This window comes from Macaca thibetana, chromosome 14 (assembly GCF_024542745.1).
Source record: "Macaca thibetana thibetana isolate TM-01 chromosome 14, ASM2454274v1, whole genome shotgun sequence".
Lineage (NCBI taxonomy): Eukaryota > Metazoa > Chordata > Mammalia > Primates > Cercopithecidae > Macaca > Macaca thibetana.
This window is the reverse complement of record NC_065591.1, coordinates 31,099,080-31,111,799: the sequence shown is the minus strand read 5'-3', so window position 1 is coordinate 31,111,799 and position 12,720 is coordinate 31,099,080. Positions and strand designations below refer to the sequence as shown.

General features: G+C 49.1%; 1 protein-coding gene and 1 pseudogene across 2 annotated transcripts in view; one reads left to right on the top strand and one right to left on the bottom strand.

The window, feature by feature from the left end:
- NAT10 (N-acetyltransferase 10) overlaps nt 1-11,991 on the top strand; it is a 45,752-nt gene extending 33,761 nt beyond the window's left edge. For both annotated transcript variants that reach the window (XM_050758764.1, XM_050758766.1), the window contains exons 20-29: nt 1,562-1,695; nt 1,896-1,944; nt 4,383-4,479; nt 4,577-4,687; nt 5,580-5,752; nt 6,272-6,391; nt 6,772-6,870; nt 7,328-7,401; nt 8,496-8,579; nt 11,161-11,991. In XM_050758764.1, the coding sequence (XP_050614721.1) occupies nt 1,562-1,695; nt 1,896-1,944; nt 4,383-4,479; nt 4,577-4,687; nt 5,580-5,752; nt 6,272-6,391; nt 6,772-6,870; nt 7,328-7,401; nt 8,496-8,579; nt 11,161-11,272 (1,053 nt within the window). In that variant the 3' untranslated portion in view covers nt 11,273-11,991. The remainder of the gene's footprint in view (nt 1-1,561; nt 1,696-1,895; nt 1,945-4,382; nt 4,480-4,576; nt 4,688-5,579; nt 5,753-6,271; nt 6,392-6,771; nt 6,871-7,327; nt 7,402-8,495; nt 8,580-11,160) is intronic.
- The window catches only part of LOC126935712 (cobalamin trafficking protein CblD-like), a 233,615-nt pseudogene that overhangs the window by 17,122 nt on the left and 203,773 nt on the right, over nt 1-12,720 (bottom strand).

The window sequence follows — 12,720 nt, the reverse complement described above, 5'->3', positions numbered from 1 at the left end:
ATAAGTACCATTGGGATCATCTGGCAGCTTGTTAAAAATGTAAATTCTTGAGCCTCATTCCAGACCTACTGAATCAGAAACTCTGGGGTAGACCCTGTAATCTGTAGTTTAACAAGATTCTCAGGTGATTCTGATGGTTGCTCAAGTTGGAGAATCACTGCTCTATAATCTCTTTCATCCTACACTCAGACTAAGGGAAGTTCTGTCATTCCTTGATAAGAATGACTGATACGCCGGGCGCGGTGGCTCAATCCTGTAATCCCAGCACTTTGGGAGGCCGAGGCGGGCGGATCACAAGGTCAGGAGATCGAGACCACAGTGAAACCCCGTCTCTACTAAAAATACAAAAAATTAGCCGGGCGCGGTGGCGGGCGCCTGTAGTCCCAGCTACTCAGGAGGCTGAGGCAGGAGAATGGCGGGAACCCGGGAGGCGGAGCTTGCAGTGAGCCGAGATCGCGCCACTGCACTCCAGCCTGGGCAACAGCGTGAGACTCCGTCTCAAAAAAAAAAAAAAAAAAAAAAAAAAAAAAAAAAAAAAAAAAATGACTGATACTAGTAACTGTGACAGCCTTTCATGTGCATTCATTGATTTTCATAGTATGTCTATTTGGGAGCTGGGCAAGGGGCTTTTATTTAAGTCGAAGCAGCTGGGCAACATGGCAAAACTCCGTCTCTACAAAAAAGTACAAAAATTAGCTGAGCGTGGTGGCACACACCTGTAGTCCTGGCTACTTGGGAGGCTGAGGTGGGAAGATTGCTTGAACCCCAGAGGTTGAAGCTGCATTGAGCCGTGATCTTGCCACTGGACTCCAGCCTGGGTGACAGAGCCAGACCCTGTCTCAAGCAAAGAAAAAAAAAAAGTTCAAGCTCAGAGGTTTGTCACTTCCCAAGGCTGTCAGGTGATAGAACCTGGACTTCATGCTGGATCATAGGAACCTGTCTGTCCCTTTGTAAATCTGTCGGGCATTTCTTTTTTCTTTTTTCTTTTCTTTTTTTTTTTTTTTTTCAAAGAGATGGAGTCTTACTCTGTCTCCCAGGCTGGAGTGCAATGGCATGATTTCAGCTCACTGCAACCTCTGCCTCCCAGGTTCAAGCAGTTGTCCTGCCTCAGCCTTCTGAGTAACTGGGACTACAAGCACACACCACTACGTCTGGCTAATTTTTGTATTTTTAGTAGAGATGGGGTTTTGCCATGTTGGCTAGGCCAGTCTCGAACTCCTGACCTCAGGTGATCCGCCTGCCTCGGTCTCCCAAAGTGCTGGGATTACAGGCATGAGCCACCACTCCCGGCGTCTGTCAGTCATTCCTAAACTCTGTGGCTGTCTTCCTGCATTCTGGAGGTCCAGAGCAGTGTGACTCCATGCATGTTGAGGTATTTTGTGTACGTGGGAATGATTGCTTGACTGTGGTGTTCCCATAGTTTGACAACCACAGCAACAAACCAAGAAACCTCTCCCAGTTTTTGTTGTGCTAAGTCCAGAGTGAGCTGTGGCAGGGTTGCTTGACAATGTCTCTCTCCCTGTGTCGAGTGGACTGTGTTCTCTCCTTGGCATCTTCACAGGCTGTCAGCTTGCTGGAAGAGGTCATCACTCCCCGGAAGGACCTGCCTCCTTTACTCCTCAAATTGAATGAGAGGCCCGCTGAACGCCTGGATTACCTGGGTGTTTCCTATGGCTTGACCCCCAGGCTCCTCAAGTAAGTGCCTGCCCTCCTTCCTCAGCATCACTCCTTGGCATTGAGAAAGAAGAGTTCTGTGGGCTGTGTGTCTGTTGGTAGCTGGTGCCTGTGCTAGCCTGCTGTTCGTGGCCTGCTCTCCTGGTGCTTGCCCTTGTGTGTCTGTCAGCCGCTCCCCAGAGACCACACACACAGTACCTACTGTCTTTGTATCTTTGCAGGTTCTGGAAACGAGCTGGATTTGTTCCTGTTTATCTGAGACAGACCCCGGTGAGTGAGGCATCCAGCAGAGGAGAGGTTTAGGTTTGCCGTTGTGGTAGGTGACAGGCCTGTCCTTGCAAAGAGCCCTAGTGCATCCCTGCTGTGTCGCTCTGAGCAGGTGGCTGTGCCTCTGAAGAGGTTTATTCTGATGGACACGGAAACAGCCATCCTCAGGGACGGGCCATGTCATCACACATTTCTTCCCTGACTACATGGTGCATGCCTTGTGCTTAGTCATAAAATGGCAGAGGTGCACGTGGACTTGTTCATCAGATTCTGAGGAAGGAGAGTGGACAGGAGGATCAAGGGTAATTCCTAGAGTTTTGGCTTGAGAAACTGGGTGTTGGAGGTGCTGTCGGAGGTGGGACTCACTGCAGAAGGAGCAGATTTGGAGGGAAGAGTGGGAGTTCTTTTTTGACATTAATGTGAGATGCCTATTGGACATCCAAGTGGAAATGTGGACTAGGCATTTATTTGACTACAGTAATATGGAGGTAGGGAAGTTTGGGGCTAGAGATGGAGCTTTGGGAGCCATCAGCATATTCATAATAAAATGCACTGCACGAGGGCACGGAGCTCTTGTCTGTTTTGTTCCTTGCTGTATTCTTTGCACTTAAAGTAGCAATTGCTGTGTAGTATGTGTTCAGTAAATGCTTTTGTTGAGTGAAAGAAAAATATCTGGAGCCAGTGAAAGGACATGAGGGTGACTCCTTGGACCCTAACATTTAGAGGAATGAGGAGGAGGACACAGCACATACAGGACTGAGAAGGAACAGCCCTGATGCGCAGGAGAAAGTCGGGGTATGTCCACGTCGAGGTGAAGAAGTGGGAATGGGAGTCAGCCCTGTAGAGAGGATGAGGAGGATGAGGACAGCTGGCCATTGGATTCATCAGCAGCAGTGAGCTGCATTGAAGCAGCGGCAGTGGAGTGGAGGCTTTGGCCTGGCCAGAGGGAAGAGGAGGTGAAGAACTAGAAGGGGAACAGGCGACTCTTTCAGGAAGCGAAAGGGAGCAGAGAAACAAGGTCGCTGGAGGGAAATGGAAGCTAAAGGGGGATTGTCAGATGGGAGATTCTAGAGAATGTTTGTTTGCTGCTGGGTTCGATTCTGCAAGTAGTGGTATAGGTGAGGGGGGCTGACTGCCAGAGTGCAGGCCTTGAGGAAGTGGTGGGTGGGACTCGAGACTCAGGAAGGGAGGTGACCACCTACTTCATCCTTCGGACCCAGGGAAGGCAGAGAGCATGGGAATGGAAGGCATCAGTTGGCTGGCTGATTTGGGGTTGGGAGGATGATGACGTTCTCTTCTGAGTGCTTCTGTCTTCCCAGATGAGGGGAGTCCATCGGCTGAGAGGGAAGTGTTGGAGGTTTAGGGCAAAGCCAGTATCCGAGGCTAGTGTCCAGTGTCCGTCCGAGGATTTAAAGTGGGACTGGTGAGGACCGCTGGGTGTTGGGCTGCTTCCGTGCAGGCAGGGAGCCGCAGAGATGGGTTGGTTCTCTGTCGGTGCGTTTGGTGGAGGCTGGGGATGTAAATTCGGCCATCAGCTGCAAGGAGAACGCAGGCTAGTGAGCTGCCGTGTGGTCAGTGGTGTGTCCATGTGGTCTTGTACTGTGCGCTGTTCATTTGTGACTTGATAGTGGTGTTTTTATGGTATGGGCTTTGTTGTTATGTAGTAGAAAATGTAAAAACAGTCGCAATTGGGAGGCCGAGGCGGGCGGATCACGAGGTCAGGAGATCGAGACCATCCTGGCTAACACGGTGAAACCCCGTCTCTATTAAAAATACAAAAAGAAATTAGCCGGGCGTGGTGGCGGGCGCCTGTAGTCCCAGCTACTCTGGAGGCTGAGGCAGGAGAATGGCGTGAACCCGGGAGGCGGAGCTTGCAGTGAGCCGATATCGTGCCACTGCACTCCAGCCTGGGCGACAGAGCAAGACTCTGTCTCAAAAAAAAAAAAAAAAAAAAAAAAAAAACAGTCGCAATTTTAGCACCTAAAGAAGCCTGCACTTGCAGACTGGCTGCCAGCACTGAGATATAGGTTTTGTCCCTGGAGTTCCTGCTGTGAGGCACCAATCCCATGTAGACTGGATTGTGTGGAGCTTAAGCCCTAATGACTGAGTTCAGCATCCACCTGAGAGGAACAGGTATTTCCCTCCCGCAGGTCCCGAGCAAGAGGCAGGCCTGGAAGAGTGAGCACCTCTGCTCTGTGTCTGTGACGCTTTTGAGGAGATTGCAGGACAGTGATCTTTACAGCCCTTGCATGTGAACTGAGGTGATATGAGGAAGGTGAAGGCGAGGGCTGTGTTTGAGAAGGGTGCCTCTCCCAGCCCAGGTAGAAGGAGAGGCCTGCGGAAGCACCAAGCCTTTCTTCTCTGAGTGTTTACCCTTCATCAATGATGGGTTGTTCAAAAAACGGGGTTCTTGGTGCCAGTTGAACCTCTATGTTGTCCAGAATGACCTGACCGGAGAGCACTCGTGCATCATGCTGAAGACACTCACTGATGAGGACGAGGCTGACCAGGGAGGCTGGCTTGCAGCCTTCTGGAAAGGTGACTGAGGAGTGGGGGTTCTGGGGAGACAATGAGGTGATCGGGGGCTGCCGGGGATGCCTCCAGACCTCTAACTCTGCGTGATGGCACCCCACAGATTTCCGACGACGGTTCCTAGCCTTGCTGTCCTACCAGTTCAGCACCTTCTCTCCTTCCCTGGCTCTGAACATCATTCAGAACAGGAACATGGGGAAGCCAGCCCAGCCGGGTGAGCCGGGCCGGGACAGGGAGGAGGGTTGGGAGTGGCTTGGCTGTGTCGGAGGTGGGTGTGGTGTCCTAGGAAGGGTGTGGGCTGGAAATTGAGGGCCTGGTTCTAGCCTGCAGTCACTTGCTGGCCACCACCCACTTGCCAGGCCTCTGCTCTGTCCCAGGCTGTGTTGTCTTTCATTTTCATGGTAAGACTCTGGCTGTGCAATTTGACGTCAGAGGTGTCCATTTAGTTCATGTAGCTGGTTTGTTATGGAGGCCGATTTACATCTGTGCTCTAGGGGAGTGAGGTTTACTTTCCTCATTCATGAAATTGTAATAAGAACAGGCTGCTAGCCTTCTGTAGCCAACAGCACACAGAAGTGCTTTGTGCATACAGATTCTATTTGAATATTTAAAAAACAAAAAATGTGTAAGAGATTAGTTTTATTGCATATTTTATACATAAGTATGTAGGTATAACATGCATATATATGTGTATATGTGTGTGTATATACTTTTTTGCCACTTATATTTTGATGGAGAAATCTGTATATCTTGAGCTGGGCAGAGGTTACACACATTCTGTGACACCGAATGAAGTGATAAAGCAGGGAAAGAGTGTAGTTGTGTTCTCCTAACCCTAGGCCACAGGGAGCTTTTCCTTGGTCCATGTGTTGAGTATGGGAACTGAGCAAGGGTCCTGTGGCAGCCGTCCCCTCCCTGCACATGGCCCGGAGCCGCCCCTTCTATGGCAGGAGCAGGTTTGGTGCCCCTCTGGGCCAGGGCTATGTGGTATGGCTGTCAGGCCCTGTTAGATGCTTCTGTGTGTTAGGGTGCCGCCTGGGGGCTGTGTGCTATCTCTTGAGGGTGCCAGGTGACCTAACCTGTCTGGCTCTGTGTCCTGTGGTCAGCCCTGAGCCGGGAGGAGCTGGAAGCACTCTTCCTCCCCTATGACCTGAAGCGGCTGGAGATGTATTCACGGAACATGGTGGACTATCACCTCATCATGGACATGATCCCGGCCATCTCCCGCATCTATTTCCTGAACCAGCTGGGGGACCTGGCCCTGTCCGCGGCTCAGTCGGTAGGCTACCTGCTGCTTGCGTGGAGGAGGAGAAGCGAGGATTGTGGAGCTGTTTGTTTGCTGGGTGTTGGGTTGGGCCCTTGGACATAATTGTGTGCCTTTAGTTCCTCATAGATCTGATAGGTGGGTAGTGGTCTCCTCATTCTACAGGTCAGGAAACCTGGGCTCTGAAGTCGAGTAACGTGCCCAGCCATACGAAGTGAGAGAGCTGCAGCTTCCACCCCGCTACGTTGCCTTGACACTTAACTCCACCTTAGCAGAGGTTCAGGAACATCCCAAACTTTTATTGTAGTTGTGAAGCAGGTATTTGTCAGGATAAAAGTTATTTTGGGGATTTAAGGAAGACAGCATTTCTTGGTGGTCTCAGTAACAGGATGAGAGAGAAGATGCCAATATACACGGTGCTAGTCTGCCTTTGTACCAATAGCTTTGGGCAAGAGAGTACCCTAGTTCTTGGCGCCATTTTAATGGGCAAGGCCCATTAGGACAGGCCCACCCAGCAGATTTTCCATCCTTTAGGCTCTTCTCTTGGGGATTGGCCTGCAGCATAAGTCTGTGGACCAGCTGGAAAAGGAGATTGAGCTGCCCTCAGGCCAGTTGATGGGACTTTTCAACCGGATCATCCGCAAAGTTGTGAAGGTAACCTCGACCCGAGGGCAAGGGCTTGATCTCTCTCACATAGTGCGGTGAACCCACTCCCTGCTCCCGAGATGAACACATGTTAGCATTTAGCTGTGTTTGCTGCATCTCGTCACACACACAAATCCGGGACTTCAGCTCTGAAAAATCTGTGAAGTTGTGTGTGTCCTCTCCCAGAGGCATCCCTGTTAGGAATTCGGTACATATCCAGTCTGTGTGCTTCAACTCTTCTTGCGAATATCCATATTCCTAAACTGTAGAGTGTTGCTTTATGTCTTCAAAATGCACACCTTTCTATAAGACACCAAGCGTCTGGGTCACGGGTGACTGGGCGCCTGCTGTTCCTTCATCTTCTGCTTCTCTGTGGTCGTCTTTTGTAGCTGTTTAATGAAGTTCAGGAAAAGGCCATTGAGGAGCAGATGGTGGCAGTGAAGGATGTGGTCATGGAGCCCACAATGAAGACCCTCAGTGATGACCTGGTATGTCCCTACTCAAGGCCTCAGGAGTCCTGGCTTTTCCATCAGTTGCCTTAGGCTGTGAATGCAGACTGTCTTCCCTTCCCCTTTAGAAAGAGTCCTCTGCACTCATTGAGCTAAGTGCTATTCCATAGGTTTAACTGGGCAAATGGACCCAGCATTGTCTGAGCACACACAGGCCTAGAGTTGTGCCTGCCATTGGTTGTGTGTGTATGTTATGAATGCAGGATTCCAGCATCTGTTGTAAATGTTTTGTCTTTTTTGGTGACTTCTTAAATACATATTTTATATACAGAGCTACCTTAAAATAATCAGAGCTGCCTACAAGGTTTTTGCAGGTGGACGGAAGAGAAGGAAATGTTTTCTCATCATTGTGCTATTCCACCCCAGCTTCCCCTTTTCCTGTGTTTGGTTCAGTCCTTGACTCTGACTTAGTCTCTGTATGGGTCCTTAACCACAGGATGAAGCAGCAAAGGAATTTCAGGAGAAACACAAGAAAGAAGTGGGGAAGCTGAAGAGCATGGACCTATCTGAGTAAGGCTTGTGGGAAGCAGAGACTTTGCCTTGGCTTCTGGGGCCCTAAGAATCTGCCTACACGTTTCTTCTAATTATATCCCAGGTGCCCTGGGAAGTGTCTTTCATGGGATCAATGTTAGGAGTGCTAACAGTTCTACTTGACCTTCTAATTGCCTGTTTGTATAATTTTGGAAGAGTTGGGTTCCCGAGACCAGTGCGGCCACTTTGACTTTCAAATTGCGTTCTCCGATCCCCAAGGCTCCAGGTCACACCTCGGGTCCTTCCAGGAGTGGGGGTGCCGATTGGATGAGCATGCACTTTAATGGTTACTTTACTCTATTTGGCTTTTACACGTGACTTTGTTTGAAGAAAGGATTCTACTGCTAAAACCAACCAAACAAGCAAAACCCTTGCTCTGAAACCGTCTGGGGATCCTAGTCCCTTCTGAGCTTCAGCTGTAGTGGTGCTGCCTCTCCCTCCACCGCCTGGATTGATGTGAACAATAACTCCAGAATTCGTGGCCTCTGAGCCTCTGTGACCTGTAGTCCTGTTTCTGGGACATCAGTGATGGTGGCTGCTGGGTGTGTGAGATGGAGGTGGCCAGGAGTCCTTGGTCAGAGAATCGAGCTGTAGTTTCTGCCCTCAGCTCTATAATATCAAAACCTTGATTTGCCAGGACTGCTAAATCTAAAAGAGAAGGGAAGGAGGGAAGAGACACAGTTCAAGGGCTTGTGGACAAACGCTTGGAGGTGGGAGTGAGTGAGAAGATTGTGGGGACGACAGGAAGCTGCTTTGGGGGGTGTTAATGAGAGTCATGTGGGAGAAGCCAGGCAGGCGCCTTCTGTGCAGGACTGTCCTCACTGACCCCTGCCAGCAGACCTGGTGACCCTCGCTCCTGTGGAGCTTCTATCCGTAGAGCTAAGCGTCACATCTCTTGGCCCTCCTGCATGCTCGTCCCCTTTGTCCTTTCTGCTGTTCAAATGCTGACACTGCTCAGCCTGGCTTTCATGACAGGAAAGGTCTGATAAGAATGTTGTCACTGTTGTATTTTCTCTTAAGCAGTCCCGTCTTCTTTCAAGCAGGCTTTGATAGTGCCCTTCTGTTTTTTTAAGATACGTAATCCGTGGGGACGATGAAGAGTGGAATGAAGTTTTGAACAAAGCTGGGCCGAACGCCTCGATCATCAGCCTGAAAAGGTGAGGGCCCAAGGTCTGAACTGCATCTGGTGGAAGAGGCATTCTGGCCTCTCTGCTTCTCTTTAACTTTGACTAGAAAATAGGAGGTTGGAGCAAAAGCTTTGACAGAAAAGTCATGGTTCTTCCCTTTGAGAGTCCCTTGGCCATTACCCTTGCAGTGCATCTCCCACAGACCAGGAGGGCCATCTCTTAGGCATGGATCTCTTCACTGTTTGTATTCGTCAGCCTTGCCAGGGCGCTGGGCCTATCAGAGAGAAGGGCTTGAGGGAACAGTCCAGAAGCTGCCACTGGCTGAGTCTTGCCTGTGGGCTTTCATCATTCAGCCCTCAGGATGACAGCATGAGGGGGCTGTTTTATTACTGTCATTGCTTTCAGATGAAGTAACCAAGGCTCTACGGGGTTAAGTAAATTCCCAAGAAGCACACAGCTAGTGAGAGCTGGAGCTAGAATCAAGTCCAAGTTTCTCTACTGCAAGGCCATAGGTTTAACTGTTACATTGTCCTTCCTTTGAGCCAGCAGTTCTCAAGGTTTTGGGTCTTTGAGTTCCTTTATCTCTTAAAAACAATTAAGGCCCCCAGAGGACTTTTGTTGGTTATATCTATTGTAATTTCCCATATTAGAAATGAAAAGCTGGTCAGGTACGGTGGCTGATGCCTGTGATCTCAGCACTTTGGGAGACCGAGGCAGGAGGATCGCTTGAGCCCAGGAGTTCAAGACCAACCTGTGCAACATAGTGGCCCTGTTTCCCCAAAAAAATCTTAAAAAGAAAATAAATGAAAAACTGAGAAATTTAAAAAATATTCATTTGTTCACAGTAATAATGGATTCAGTTGTTTGGAAAAACACTCTCATAAAAATTGTGGTGAAGAATGGCATTGTTTTACATATACATTTTTGCAAATCTCTTCAATATCTGGCTTAATAGAAGGCAGCTGGATACTCATGTCTGTGTCTTCACTGACACTCTTGTGCTGTCATATCTTATACTCTCTGGAAAACTGAATATTTGTGAGAGAATGAAAATGAAAAAAGGCAAATAACTATTTTCATACTAATAGAAGTACATTTTGACCTTGTGGACACCTGAAAGGGTCTTAGGGACCCCAGCAGTCCTTAGACCACTCTTTGAAAATCTTCACTCCAAGCTTCTTATCTGCAGAGTGGTGCATTTGTAAATAACTTAGGCTGGAACCTTCATCAGTTTTCCCTGGGAATACAATGAGGCCTTCCCTGCCCAGAGCCTCTGGAATTGAGGCTTTCACAGCTGATTTGGGGGTTGATGGGGAGGGTGAGATTTTGGCAGTCCCCTAGTTACTGGTTTCCTTAAAAGCTTATATTTTGGAAACATTTGGAAAGAGGAAACCTTGTGTCTCTGGGAACTATAGATCCCAGAAATCAGATACTATCTTCCAGAGTCTCCATTAGTCACTGTGGCATCTTGAAGGATCCAGCATCGATGCTGGCCTCATTTCCCAGATGCTCTGTGGTGCAGTACAGAAGCCCACTGTCGGTGTGACCTGTCTCTGGTTTGTACAGTATGGGAAATGTAGCACAGGGCCCATGATGGCTTTGGCCTTGAGCACGGTGGCTTTCACTGGAAAAAAAGGCTGGAGAGCGTGCTTGCTGTGGAGACAGCCTCAGCTCCTCACTCTGCAGAACTTGGCCTTTCCTGCCATTTGTTTGGCCATTGCTGGTAGTGAGAAGCCTCTTGAGTCCAACCAGCCAGTGCTGTGTGGTTGTTGATGTGCTTGATGGCTCTGAGTAAATGTGAAAGCTTGAACTTTGTGAGCTAAAAATGCTGGTAGCTATCATTAAATACTCTGAGGCATTTCTTTTTCTTCCTTTGAGAGGTACTTCATTCATACAACCTTAATGGTATCTGGACTGAACTCTTCTCTGTCTCCTTGTAGGGAAGTATTTGTTCCCAGAGCAAAATTAAACCTATGTTTCTTAATGGCAGGTGGCCGTTTGCTGAGTGATTCCTGTGCCAGTATATCAATGAAGAATCCAGGAACTGGTCACAGGGTGTCACCTGTTGTTTTCAATTTCTTCTTCTCATATAAGATAAATAAAATAATAGTAGCACATCATGGCTACTATTATGGCAGGGTTTTCCTTGGAGTCTCATGCCTTGTATTAAGGACTGTCTTCAGGGTCATTGGGATGAATATGTCTGGTTTCCAGAGTCGCTGCAGTGGTGGTGAGAGTGGTGAGTGGTGAGTGGAGAGTGGTGGTGGGGAATCCTTGTGGTGCCTTAGATCTGTCTTGGGAGAGGGGAGCACAGCGTACCGAGCTCTGAGGAGAACCCGGATTTCAGGTGTTAAGATCAAGATTTGTTCTTCCACAGACTAAGAGCTGGGTCAGGGCAGGAACTGGTCTGTGTGGTGTGTCCCCAGCCCCAGCACAATGCCTGCCCCCTAATAGGTTTGCAGAGAACATTTATGTCCAATCGGGTGTCCTTACATCAAGTTTCAAACGGTGGAAACCCTTTTTCACAAAGCAAAGCAAGCTTAAAACCAAGCAGTCTCAGATGTTCAGATCTGTACATATTTCATTCTTTCTATTTTTGATTTTTCTCTAGTGACAAGAAAAGGAAGTTGGAAGCCAAACAAGAACCCAAACAGAGCAAGAAGTTGAAGAAGAATAGAGATACAAAGAACAAAAAAGATATGAAACTGAAGCGGAAGAAATAGTGAAGAGAAACTTTGGCATCAGTGTTTGATCATGGGAAGATACTCTCACTTCCTGAACCCTCTCTGGCTGGACTGTTATAAGCAACAAGCGTCCCCGGCACACCTGCAAACTGGCTGCGGATTCAGCCTCCAGGCCTGTGTCAGTCTGTGAGCTCAACCTGGCTGAAGGCAGAGTCACTCCCAAATGGGTCTCCTTAGAACTTGATGGCTGGGCACTGCCACCTAGAATTGCTAGGAGTCTCTCTCTCCCCAACCAGTCCAGGGCCCTCCTTTCCTATAAGTTCATATTTTGCTTTGGGCCAGCTTTTTAGGCTCATACCCGCACACGTGGAAGCCATGTTGCCTCTCGTCCTCCTGAGGCCCTTAAGTACATCGCTTTCTGGTGGTGCCCAGGGGGCTGCTGCTGGGCCGCTGGGTCTCTCTTTGTGGCCTTGTGCCTGGAGCAGGAGGACCTCCAGTCCGTCCCGGCATCCCTGGCAGCACGCAGTTAGGTGCACCGGGGTTTGCTGATGCTGTCTTGTGCTGTTCCACTCTTGGCTCCAGCAGAGCCACTGTCCCAGAAACACCTGAGCCTGTAGTTTGTGTAGGATGCCACATCTGCGTCCTCAAGACCTGTTATCTCATCCATTTGGGAAAAGATGTTGGGAAAGGCCATTTTGCTCGCAGGGGTGAGGGGAGGGATAGAGAATCTATTTTTAATAAATAATATTCTAGAAAGACCAGCTGCCTGTGAGCGTTCTGAAATCCACACACGTGGAAGTTTCTTCTGGTCGGTCTTGGCTGCCTGGTGGAATTTGGAAGGCGTTGGTATCAAGGCCGGAGGTGAGTAGTGTATCTAGGGCTTCCCAGCCCAGAGGTCTGCGGGAGAAGTGGCAGGTGGTTGTGGTCACCTCGAGGGGCTTGGTGTGGTGGCTGGAAGCTAGAACTGCCTCATTTCCTTCCCAGCTCCTTCCAGGTCACTTGGTCCCTTCTATTTGTTGAGAACAGAGATTACAGAGCTTTACACATACTTCGGTATGTTTGTTTAATGGTATCCAGGCTAATGAATCTGCAGCCTGATGTGTTGTCTAGGTTCAGAGAAGGACAGGGAGGAAACGGTAACTTCTCAGCCTAAGGGTATTTCATATGCAGCTCCCGGGACTTGTTCCCAGAGGGAGAAGAGCAGGTTCTGTGCGTGACCCTAGCACTGCTGAGCCTTGTCACCGAGGCTGTCGGGACGTGAGCTAGGGACCTTTCATTTCTTGGAACTGAAGTTTCCTGGCCACAGACCTCTGTTAGGTCTGTAGGAAATTTTGCTGGCGGTGGGGAGAGGGCATGAAAATAATTTTTATTTATTTTCTCAGGTGGGTGCCTAAGCCTGCCTTTCAAAGAGGGTTTTCTTAGAGCGTGACCAAAAGCAGAGTCACATTCTCAAATGGTCAGAGCTGGATGGGACTGTGCAAGTTGTC